We start from the raw sequence: 13012 nt of genomic DNA on the forward strand, positions 1-13012 counted from the left end.
CCAATAAGAGAGTTTTTCTGCACTTATCATCATTTAAAACAGTGAAATGGCAATCCTTACATGCTCCAATTGATGATACAATTCAGGTAGCGTAGGCTGTGATATTAAAAGGACAGTATTATATTACTTGCTATAAAGGGAACAATTTAGTCCTTATTGGAATGTAGATAATTCAACAAATATCTGCTAGGGAACTAGATCCCACATGTCACGCCAATATTAACCTACATGATATAGATTATATAATATTCCCATATATGGATCCTAGTAAGAAGAGGATAAGGTTTTTACCTACCCTGGATTACACTTGCTAACCAGTCCAATAATACCAACATCAGGATACATAGTGTAAAAGGAGCGCACGCTTTTTTATTAATACACTCATTCAAAACACACATATCACCATTCCCTTTTTAATATTTCGCTTTTTAGTCCTTATATTATTCATTAATTAATAAAAGTTATGTTTTATGTTATGTTGTTTGATTAGTGCACCGCAATGGACATTTCCTTCTTCTTTTTTGTATTATTCTGTGGTTATATACGTTGTCCGTGGTAGCACCCCCACGTTTTCCAAACGAGAGATAGTGATATATGTGGGGTTTATGATATCAATTTATATAGGCATATATGGTATCTAGTGCAACAGGAAACTCTATTTGAAATTGTATTGTTCCTTATGTGAGTTTATCTCACTCTTTCTCCAGTTAGCACAGATATTCAGCATATATAGATATATATAAGAAATATATTGACATATATAGAATAAGTGAACATCTGGAGGTCGAGCTGATACTTTTGTAAAATACCGATTTAAATCATGTCCAATCCTGTAAATACTGAAACATTCAGTTTGAGTCGAGAACTGAGTGATAGACAAACGAGACTGAATAAATGTGGAGATACTCTCCTCACTATAGATCCCAAAAATTTGGACAACAGTCAGGGAGACTGGTCAAAGGATCTTTTTCAACTAAAACAGATATTAATTAAACAGACCAAAACTGTATGGAATAGGGCTACTTTCGAAAATTACATAAAGCAGAAAATAACACCGAGAGGTTTAAGACCACGTGTTTTTCCATCATTTGAATTAGTGAATGATACACTGAGAGAAGAATGGGAGAAGGTCCTAACCGTCTGCTCTCTTAATCTAATTAATATATTAATTAGACATGATGAAATATTACTTGAGAGATACTCCAAAGAGATTGCCCATCTGGGAGATAAACTCAAACCCTTTGAGGGTCTAGATAAATTTCAAAAAACCTATGATAGATACAGAAGTGAGGTGGAGAACATCGAGAAAGAAATCATTAGCAGAAAAAGGAATAAACTACAAAGAGATATCAATGATTTTGCTACAAATAATGCTTATCGATGGTCACACATAAAGAGAAAAATAACAGATAATAGATCAAACTACTCAACTTCTGAGGCTGAATCTTCTGAATGTGAGGTGACCTTAGATTACAACCCCCCCCAAAGAATTCAACAAAGGAATTTTTTAGGATTTACCCCCAGGGAGAACAGAGAAGGTCCAAGATTGGACCCTATAAGATCAGAAGGGGGAAGAGAAAGAAAAGAAAAAAGAGGTGTCAGAGAATGGAGGGAGGAACACAGAGAGTTCCGTCGATACAGGAAATAGGAGAAGATGATCATCTTAGGATCATCAATCTGACGGACAAGATACTAACAGCATCACAAGTAGAGGTCCTAAATAAAGGACTTTCCTTTTCACCTACACAGACATGTGATAGGTTTGAATTAGAAAAAGACCTAAACCTTTTTGTTAGAAAATTGCTCCTCAAGAAGTTCTTTCTTAATAAGAATCAGAAGGAGGACATTCAAAAATTAGGTATTGACATGATGAGTCTCTCTAGAGAGGAAGAGAAAGCAATTTCTATCTTGGAGGAATTAAGAGATTCATCTGCACGAGAACCCCAGGAATCATCTCAAACTCCTATCTATAATCAACTATCTGACACTCCTCATATTCAATTGAAAAAGAAATCTACCTTTTATCCAGATTTTTCAATATGTCCACAGATTAAGATCTATATGGACTTGGTCAGTAAAGATCTTGATAATCTTGAGAACAATAAAATGACCAAAGATCTGGAATTTAATCTGTCAAAAAATGAGAGGGAAGCCCTAAAGGAAATAAAACGATGGGATGATGTTATAGTAAAACCATCGGACAAGGGTGGGAATATTGTACTGTGGCCCCGCAACCAATATATAAAAGAACTCAATAGACAACTGGAGGATACCTCATGTTACAAGAAATTAACATTCAATCCGACCCAGAATTTTTTGGATCTATACAATGAGATGATCGGAACAGCCAGGAGGAATGGAATCATATCCAAGAGAGATTTTGAATATCTAAAGAAAGACAATCCGAAAATACCAACGCTATACATGCTCCCCAAGATACATAAGAATGAGAATAACCCCCCTGGGAGGCCTATTGTCTCGGGGATGGGGAGCCTTACAGAAAATGCGAGTAGATTTTTGGACTCACACCTAAGAGAACATGTCCTGGCCTTACCATCATACGTCAGGGATACACCTGACGTACTAAGTAAAATACAGGATGTAATACTGAATAAACATACGTGGCTTATAACATGCGATATAGAGAGTCTATATACAAGTATTAATCATGGATATGGCCTAGGAGCAGTTGATTATTTCCTGAGTATGGGCCAAAAGACGGACTTCAGTAAATTTCTGATATCTCTCTTAAAATTTGTCCTCACCAGAAACTACTTCGTATGCAACAACAGTTTCTACCTCCAGGTACGAGGGACTGCGATGGGGACCACGTGTGCCCCCACGTACGCAAACCTCTACCTGGGATGGTGGGAGAGAGAGATGGTTTTTGGTGAGGAGAATGATTTCTATACCAACCAGATAATACTCTGGCTGAGATATATTGACGATCTCTTGATTTTGTGGGAAGGTGATATACAAGTATTCCAGGAATTCTTGACAAAATTGAATAACAACAACTTAAATCTCAAACTAACATATGAAGCAAGCAGAGAGAGCATCAATTTTCTGGATATCACTTTAAAAATGGAGGAAGATGGGCATCTGTCCTCAGATCTATATCGTAAAAAAACATCCACAAACAGTATACTGCATAAGGGGAGTTCACATTTCCCGTCGGTATTAAAGGGCTTACCTAAAGGGGAATTTCTCCGAATGAAGAGAAATTGCTCCGAAGAATGCACTTTTTTGAAAAGGTCAGAAGAACTAACAAGAAGACTAAAAAGTCGAGGATATAGCAACAGAATGATTAAACGAGGATATAAAGATACTCATCAATACACAAGAGAACAACTGCTGACACCTAAAAAGAAAAAAGAACAAGATGAGACTGTCAGATTCATAGGGACCTTCTGTAGAGAATGGCGATTTATTCAGAATGTTCTACAGAAACATCTCGGTATACTGAAAATGGATAATGATTTGGCCACAATTGTTGGAGAGAGAATATCAGTGAGCTGGAGAAGATCAAAGAATTTGAAGGATATTCTAACTAGAAGCCACTTGGAAGCACCGGCCAAACAAATTTATTTCAAGAAAGGATCCCGCAAATGCGGAACATGTAAAGCCTGTCTAACTATGATACCAATGGAATCATATGTTGACAGGTTTAACAAGAAATGGTATATTAAGGATTACATTACCTGTAATACAACAGCTGTAATCTATAATCTGCAGTGCCCATGTCACAAAAGCTATATCGGAAAGACCAAAAGACCTTTCAAAAAGAGGATATTTGAACATCTAAACAGTATCAAGAATGCAGAAAGAGACCGTGGAATGTTTAAACCTTTGACCCCAATAGCGAAACACTTCCTAAAATATCATGGGGGGAACCCCAGTGGATTAAGAGCATACGGAATGAAAAAAATCAATTTGAACATTAGAGGAGGGGATGTGGATAGGGAATTATTGAAACAAGAAACTCGTCTGATTTTTCTTATGAATACACTAAATCCTATGGGTTTGAATGAAGAGAATAGCTACATACCTTTCCTGGGGGAGTAAAATATAAAAAGGATACTTGAATGTCATTAGAATATGAGGCAGTAGTAAGAACTATGATGGAATCAATTAATTGATAAAAACTGGTTCATGGAATTAGAATCTGCAATAATGAGATCAATGGGACTACATTTCTAGATTTAAGAGTATATCTACATCACCAGATATATGAGGAACTTAAGATTTATGATTTATGATTTTCCTCTCTTACGAACATTAGGCACTTTTTGGCTAATTATTAATTTAGGGTCTTATTATCAATATCCTTTCACTTTTTTATTTATTTATTCCTTATTTATTGATTTGGTCTTACACATTTTCACACTTTTAAGTTTTAGAGATGAGTACATTTAAGATAGGTATTTTTCTAACAAACTTTTGACACTTTAATGGGCAATATGCAGCAGGAATATATATATATTTGTGCATGCCTATATTTATAGAGGTATGTACTTATGTGTAATATACACTTACATGTGGTATGGGCCGAACACGTGTATATATATGGACACTAATAATTCACACACGTTGATGTGGATGGATATATTAATTAAAATCACAAATGGAGATTATTAATCACCTTACTAAATACGATTGAATCTTTATATTGATCTATATGGGTGTGTAGAAAATTCAAATTATAAATGATATATTATATTAAATAATGGGATGGGAATTATATTATTTTATTATGAGTTATCTATTTTATTGAGATATCAAATCGAAATGTTATGAACTAATTTATAGGATAAAGTATCATTACATGAAGTAGGAAAGAAGCTAAAAAACTCCCTGATCTTATTATTAAAAATAATAAAAAATTATTTCATTACCATAGGAATAGATGTATTATAGATTCTCCTATGAGAATGATGAAATCCATGTATCTGCAATCACCTTACCAACCTGAATGGACCCTATACTGAGATAGACTCCATGTACTTAATATTTCCACTTTTATTTGATAATGGAGATTTCCATAGCAGATAAATAGGTTTGGAGACATTCAGTGTCATCATAATACATATAGAAATAACTTCTTTACAACACAATTATATGAGTAAATGTAAGAACTGAACAATCAGGATTTGATTAAGCTGGTCTGAAATACGTGAACAAGACTCATTAATATTCACTGAAATGGAGTGAGTCTGTCAATCTAATAGAAGAGGGGAGGTATTAGGAAACATGGAGCTACTGGATTGGAGAAGCACAGTCTAAGGAGCTTTGGATTGGATATGTGAAACTTGGAAGGGTATTTAAGACACTTCCGGTAAGCAGCTCGGCTTACCTTGATAAAGCTACCTAGCGAAACGCCGAGTCGGTCAGCGGCGCTCCTTATACCACTATGTCTAATTAAGATACCATGTTAGTAAATGCTGCAAGATAAATAATGTATGTTTAACTGAAATATGTATGTACAAACGGCAGCGCTACCTGCATGAGACTGTCTGTTAGCTAAGGGCTGTACACACTATTGAATAGCAAGTGGGCATGACTGTGGAATCTGTTGAAATCAGAGGCAGGAAAAAATGAAAAACATGCCTATATAATGGAATACTCTCATTACTGAGGACACATTGGTTTGGTGCGGTGCTGAGTCACAGAGGGAACCCCCGGACATACCAGAGAGATATGTGAACACAGCACAATAGTGTAAATCATAGATATGCACTATCTGCATAAAGTAATTCCCAGCAACACTTGCATATAGATTGATGAAAATTTGTATGATGAAAATACACTGAATAAAGTTGAATACATTTATGTGGGTGATATATATATATCTATTTTGAGAGCCAAGATACTAAATGTGGCTGAATATTGAGGATATAAGCATGGAAGCCTATCACTATAAGAATGGAAGATAGTGAGAAGAATCACATCACCAATGTGCAGAGATAATTAAGTGTTAATATCAGAAGTAAAAACACCATATTTGTGTGTAATATTATAATAGTGGAAGTTTTACGAACCCTATTAGAATTGGGTGATAATCTATGAACAAACACCAATAAGAGAGTTTTTCTGCACTTATCATCATTTAAAACAGTGAAATGGCAATCCTTACATGCTCCAATTGATGATACAATTCAGGTAGCGTAGGCTGTGATATTAAAAGGACAGTATTATATTACTTGCTATAAAGGGAACAATTTAGTCCTTATTGGAATGTAGATAATTCAACAAATATCTGCTAGGGAACTAGATCCCACATGTCACGCCAATATTAACCTACATGATATAGATTATATAATATTCCCATATATGGATCCTAGTAAGAAGAGGATAAGGTTTTTACCTACCCTGGATTACACTTGCTAACCAGTCCAATAATACCAACATCAGGATACATAGTGTAAAAGGAGCGCACGCTTTTTTATTAATACACTCATTCAAAACACACATATCACCATTCCCTTTTTAATATTTCGCTTTTTAGTCCTTATATTATTCATTAATTAATAAAAGTTATGTTTTATGTTATGTTGTTTGATTAGTGCACCGCAATGGACATTTCCTTCTTCTTTTTTGTATTATTCTGTGGTTATATACGTTGTCCGTGGTAGCACCCCCACGTTTTCCAAACGAGAGATAGTGATATATGTGGGGTTTATGATATCAATTTATATAGGCATATATGGTATCTAGTGCAACAGGAAACTCTATTTGAAATTGTATATGTAAAATGTAATTGTAGATAAACTTTCATTAGGTATTTGAATTTCTTTTTGCAAGAAATACAAAAGAGATAACTGTATACAAATGTACTGATTTTATTTATTTATTTATTTATTTGCAGGTGTTTTTGAAGTATTTAAATTTTGCTTCATTAAATCTGAAAATCTATCACTTGAGTTATCTACATAACTGTGAGACGCGGCGAGGCCAGGTAAAGCAGCTGTGACGTGCAGTAACGAGAGTGGTTCCATAATGCACAGCAGCATGTAACAGTTATGAAAATTATGTTTAGTTTTATAGACTTTTTATATAATTTATATACAGTATATACATATATAAAAATATACACATAAAACATACATCTACATCTATATAATAATTCTACAACTCTGTCCTGATAAGTCGCTTGTGAATAATTTTTTGTTAATTTGACCGGCAGCATTACCACTTACCGTGAGGTCACGCAACCTTGCACACACAGATTGCTCCGCGCTTTCTCCCACCACTCGCCCCGAGTACAGGCCCCCCTCGAGAATGGATGTTATAATCCAAGCCTATATCCTATTCAGGGCCATCTTAATGTATGGGCACACTGGGCGGCCTGGGCCAGGGGGCATCTACATGGAGTATGTGGCCACTCGCTCTCTGCATAGGATTACCGGCTGAAAGGCAGGCAGAGAAAGATTCTCCCCGGCTGATAGTGAATTACACACAATCAGAGCTGCCAGACAGTATTCTTTACCTGCCTCCCAGCCTGCAGACACAGAGCTGGATTAAGGAAGGGGCACGTCCCTCTGGGCCCTTCTCTCTCTTAGTTGCCCCCAATACTTTAATCCCAGCTGCAGTGCAGTGGAAGCTGGAGAAGAGAAGAGGGAGGTGGAGTCCGTAATCCTTGCTATACATTATATCTGAACATTGATTTTTTTTTTAAATTACCAATAAATCTAAAGGTTTATTTTTTATTGACAGTTTAAATTTTTATTCTCATGTATGGGTGGGTAAGGGCCCCAATGCATTGCTTTGACCAGGGCCTACAATGCTGTTAAGACGACCCTAAACCTATACCCTGATAGGGTTGGGTACGGGATGTCGGCCCTCAGGATCCCGGCGCTCAGAATCCCGATGCCGGCATCCCGACTCAGTTAGAATACCGACAGTTACCTGTAAGTACCCTACCCCTAAACCTAACCCTCCCTCCCCGCAACCTAAACCTAACCCACCACCCCGCAGCCTAAACCTAATCCTCCCCACTGCAGCATACCCCCTTCCTCCCGTAGCCTAATCCTAACCCTCCATTCCCGCAGCCTAACCACCCCCCTAGTGCCTAACCCCAATACTTACCATCGGGATGTCAGCGGTCAGGATGCTGGCGCCAGGATTCTGACTGGTGTAGGGATTCTGGCGCCGGCATTCTGAGCACCGCGGCTTCCCAAGTGCCAGGATCATAACTACATCCCCCCTGATATACTGTTCCAAATAAAATTGTGAAGATTTTATCAAAATCAGTTCATTTGTTTTTGAGTTAATCAGGAACAAATAAACAGACAGACTATATTATAAAAATGGCTACTTTGGTTTAGGTTCCCTATAAACTAAAGGTCTAAGTTGAAATCACTTAAAAATGTTACGATTACAGACAAAATTACAATTTTATTTATATTTACTGATATGTTTGTGTTTGTATCTATGGACGTGTATGTAGTACTGTAGCTCAAAATTTAAATATATAAATCACAACACAGCAGTATTATATATACTTTAGTTTTGGGAGGGACATTCTGTGCAATAGAATGAGATGTTTTTGCCTCTGTTCTCCAGGTATTGTTGTGGTCGGCAAACAAAGTGTTTGAGGAGCTTACAGACATTGAAAGACAATTCCACAAAGCCTTCTATACAGTGAGAGCGTATTTAAACTGTGACCGATATTCCGTTGGCCTTCTAGACATGTCAAAAGAAAAGGTACAGTACATTATTTTAAGGATTACAAAACACTGAACATGGCTTCAGATTCATTCCAGATTTCCCAAACAATGTAATACTGTAATTAATAGATTTACAGTATTGATAGCTAGAAGACCTAACAAATAGCCTTATTAAAGCATCAGAGTCCCTGACTAAGGGGCCCATTTATCATTCTATATTTACGGCTATGTCCCCGAAAATACCCGTATTCGGAGGTTAACCCGAAACATTTAGTATGCCTCGGATGTATTAAGAAGGGACCGCAGCAGGTATCGGAGTTACCTTCTGCGATCCCTTCATTCCTGCAGGCAGCCGCATCACCCATAGGTTTCTATGGGGGATGCTATGCTGTCACATTTACCAATATCCGGAATGCAATGCATTCCTCATATTGGCCCCAGCAGCTAACGCCATCTGAAGATGGCGTTAGCCACTGTAGACTATGGGCTACACACCGCATAATTTGCCTGCCCAGGCAATGGCTGCCACACATGTGTGGTCAGCGGGACTGTGCATGCGAGGCAGCCTCCGCAGCTCTCTGGCACATCGCAGGGACGGGATCCTTTTGGATCCCCTCTCTCTGTATGTACAGGATAATACATCCCGCCGCTATGATCGCAATCTTGTGATTCGCAGCATTACAGCAAGGGGAGGGGTACTCAATGATGACATCAATTTCCCTGATCTTATTAAATGACTAATCAAAGTGACAATGCTTTTTCCCTAGGAATTCTTTGATATGTGGCCTGTTCTAATGGGGGAAGTTCCTCCATATTCTGGACCCCGTACTCCAGATGGAAGGGTAAGTTAAGCATAGCTCAGCAAATGTTTTCTTAAAGAACATCTTTTATTTATTTTATAAATAGTGCCAGGTAACTTTAGTCCGCCCCTCCGCCCCTTTCCACCACCATCCCATCCCCGTCCTGCTATACTACTTCCTGCTATACTTCTCTTCTCCTGCAGGATGGCTGTCCCGTCTCTGTCACCAGCATTGGGAGCCATTGGCGTAGAAAACATGACAGGCATCCATGAATATTATATAGACTGTCTTTTATCCCCAACTATCAGAATCACTAGGTTCATCATATGCAGTGGTCTCCCCATGGCTCTGGAAACTACTGTATTACTCCAAGCTGGTGCTCACAGCCCAGAGTTTGAAAGCAAACTCCTTCAGATGGAACTCGTTGATGTAGCTTTTAGTTGCACTGTTTGCATGCATCTGCAGGAGTTTACATTCCAACTCCAGGCTCTGAGCCATGGACTAAAATGGGGCTGCAGTACTGCACTTCTACAGGGGTTCCTTGCAGTTCTGCTAGTTGGTGGAAGGAGATTGTTAAAAAAATAAATATATTTCAATTTTGCTACTCACGTGTGTGGACAAGAATGACTGAGGGCCTGATTCAGCAGCGGACACAATGAAGATTACAGACACAAATCGAGCGGTTGTTTGCCATCCCGCATGCGTTTAAGCCGCACTGCGTGTGTGCAGTGATCGCACTGCAATTACGGATGCACAGAGGAATCCTTAGCAAAGTGAGTGACAGGCTGTCAGCATTTGGGGGTTTTAACAGGGGGTGGTCATAAAAACGCAGGTGTGTCTGACTGTTTGAACACCGTTTCATGGGGTGCACAAATTAGCCACTGCGATTGCATATGTAGCATGAGAGCTCTCTGTGTGCAAGGAGACTTAAGGTGTCCATCCACATAGCAATATTTGCAAGCGATTGCACGATAACGACATCAATTGCAAATCGTGCATGTATCGGTCACATTTATGTCGGAAACGACCAGCAATGCGCGCGCCTGCTGGTCGTTTCCGACATCTATCATCGTGCAAACAAGCTGGTCAACCTGCCGAAAACGTCAGGTTGAGCATGTTTGCAGATGATTGATGAGCCTGCACTGAACGACTGCTCGTTCAGTGCAGGCTCATCACAGACTGACAAACGACTGCACGATTACAACGTCGTAATCATGCAGTCGTTTTCAGCTCGTCTAGTGGATGGGCATCATTACAGTGCTTGCAGCTGGTCAGACTTGAAATGCTGCGTGACTACACGATGTACGTCGAAGGCACCGATGTTTAAGCAGAAGAGCGACATTGGATGGATATGAGAAGGCAACATTGTCCGTCTTTATGTCGGCTATGCTTTGGCAAGCATTGGCATATTTTAGCAACTGTGATCCGTAGGTGATTGCAGTTGCGATTGCATTTGCTTCCACTGCTGAATCAGGCCCTGAGATCTGAGCAGAATAAATGTATCTGGACATATCATCCCAGCAGCTTTTAGTATCCAATTCAAACCTATGTATTATATTTATTTTATTTCAATGGCATAAATATTTTTGCATTTTTTAGGAAATTTTATTCTACAAGGTTATTGATTACATTCTACATGGAAAAGAAGACATCAAAGTCATACCGTAAGTGGACTTAGAGTCTGGAATATGCATTTTGTCTTCTGTAGTAGACAATAAACAAAGAAATTGTGAATTTTTACAGATTCATTTATTTTTTATTTTTCACTTTAAGAAATCCCCCCGCAGATCACTGGGCTCTGATTAGTGGCCTGCCGACTTTTGTTGCAGAAAGCGGATTTGTAAGTCTACAGTATTTTTGATTCTTTAACAAAATAAGTCTCTGTAAAGAAACCAAAGCTATGATGAAAGTAAATGCCAGATAGCAAGACACAATATGAATGTGGTTAAAAAACAAGTAAAACTAGTAATTTAAAAGTTGAATAGCTTTATTTATGAAGCAGCGGCTTTTGCTTCCCGGCAGGTTGTAGGTGAAAATGTAAAACGGCACCCGCAATCACTGTAAAACACGCCGGGCTATGCACTGACTGACGATGCTTTTTTAAATTTTCACCTGCAACCCGCCGGGAAGCAGCAGCTTACAAAAGCTGCTGCTTCATAAATAAAGCCCGTAGACTCTATACATTTTGTGCAGTCAAGGCATCAGGAACTGAACTTTCTTTTGAGATCTGCTTGCAAATGTGCTACAGTTTAAACAAGCGACTATCAGGAATGTCATTACTAACCAAGTACACTGCATGATATTTCATGAACTACTTGCCAGTTAGCAATAATTTACAATGAAGAACTGCATTTATTTATAACTGATATTCTGTAAGAGGGTAGTAATACATTGTGACATCACATTTACTATTGTTTTCTTGTTGCATTTGGGCATACTGTATGTATGACAGTATGCCCAAATGCATACTGTCATACATACAGTGAGTTAAGTGTTGGACCTCGTTCATTCACCTGCTTGGCCCTGGTGAAAACCTATACACTATGCACATATATAGAAAAAAAACAAATAGAAAATAATAAATAAGTAATCATTGTTTAGTACTTGGAACACAGTGATTGATTTATAACATTCTTTTTCAATTATATTTTCCACACCTTTGTAGATCTGCAATATTATGAATGCAGCTGCAGATGAAATGTTCAAATTCCAGGTGAGAACCTCTCCTTTAGGTAAATAGTGACATGTATATAGTGATTTATTTTGACACTTGTATGAATTTACTTTTGTGGTTTTAATCCACCAACCATTTGAATATCATAATATAAAGGATTTGGGGCCTGATTCAGAGCTGTGCGCTATGCTTATGTTTTCACAATTGAGCGATTATCATCCGTCTCCGCATGCGTCTGACTCGCACTGCGCATGTGTCAAAGTACATTGCTGTAGTCGCTTGCAGCGAGTATTTATTCACTCGCTGTGATTGACAGTCAGGGAGTGTTTGGGGGAGGTAATGGGAAGTGGTGGCAAGGAACAGAGCCATGTAGTGGCCGCTTCAGGGGTGTCTCAACCTACACTTGCGAGCCCGCACGCTAGGATATTGGCTCTGGCCTTTCTGCGTGACGATAGACTCACTCAAGACCAGTGGCGGCTCGAGAGGTGGGGCTACAGCACAGTTCAAAATTCAAATAGGGGAGCCGCACCAACTGCCATTTCAAAAGCTGCCAAACATCTCTGGCTGGAATTAACTTACAGTTGGTGTGGCTCCCCTATTTGAATTTTGGACTGTGCTGCAGCCCCACCTCTGGAGCCGCCACTGCTCAGGACTACAACAATCAAATGATCTGCGAATAATGCTGCGTCTGTGTACACAGTTGCTGCAACATTTTACGCAGATGCTTGATTTGTAAAGCCACAAGTAGGTGTCTCAATACATCTTCCTGCGAGTGCAACATTTGCATATTTTCGCATCGCAGCTGCCTAGAAAGACTCATCAGCGGCAGCATTATCGTACAACTCTGAATCAGGCCCTTGGTTGGCTGGAGT

At 38.7% G+C, this 13012-nt stretch overlaps 1 protein-coding gene across 1 annotated transcript in view; it reads left to right on the forward strand.

The window, feature by feature from the left end:
- The window catches only part of LOC148513719 (rod cGMP-specific 3',5'-cyclic phosphodiesterase subunit beta-like), a 70183-nt gene that overhangs the window by 21116 nt on the left and 36055 nt on the right, over positions 1 to 13012 (forward strand). The window contains exons 3-8 of the mRNA XM_088481463.1: positions 6866 to 6955; positions 8563 to 8703; positions 9434 to 9508; positions 11066 to 11130; positions 11240 to 11306; positions 12132 to 12179. Of these exons, the coding sequence (XP_088337589.1) occupies positions 6866 to 6955; positions 8563 to 8703; positions 9434 to 9508; positions 11066 to 11130; positions 11240 to 11306; positions 12132 to 12179 (486 nt within the window). The remainder of the gene's footprint in view (positions 1 to 6865; positions 6956 to 8562; positions 8704 to 9433; positions 9509 to 11065; positions 11131 to 11239; positions 11307 to 12131; positions 12180 to 13012) is intronic.

This window comes from Taudactylus pleione, unplaced genomic scaffold, assembly GCF_031769625.1.
Source record: "Taudactylus pleione unplaced genomic scaffold, aTauple2 ptg000273l, whole genome shotgun sequence".
Lineage (NCBI taxonomy): Eukaryota > Metazoa > Chordata > Amphibia > Anura > Myobatrachidae > Taudactylus > Taudactylus pleione.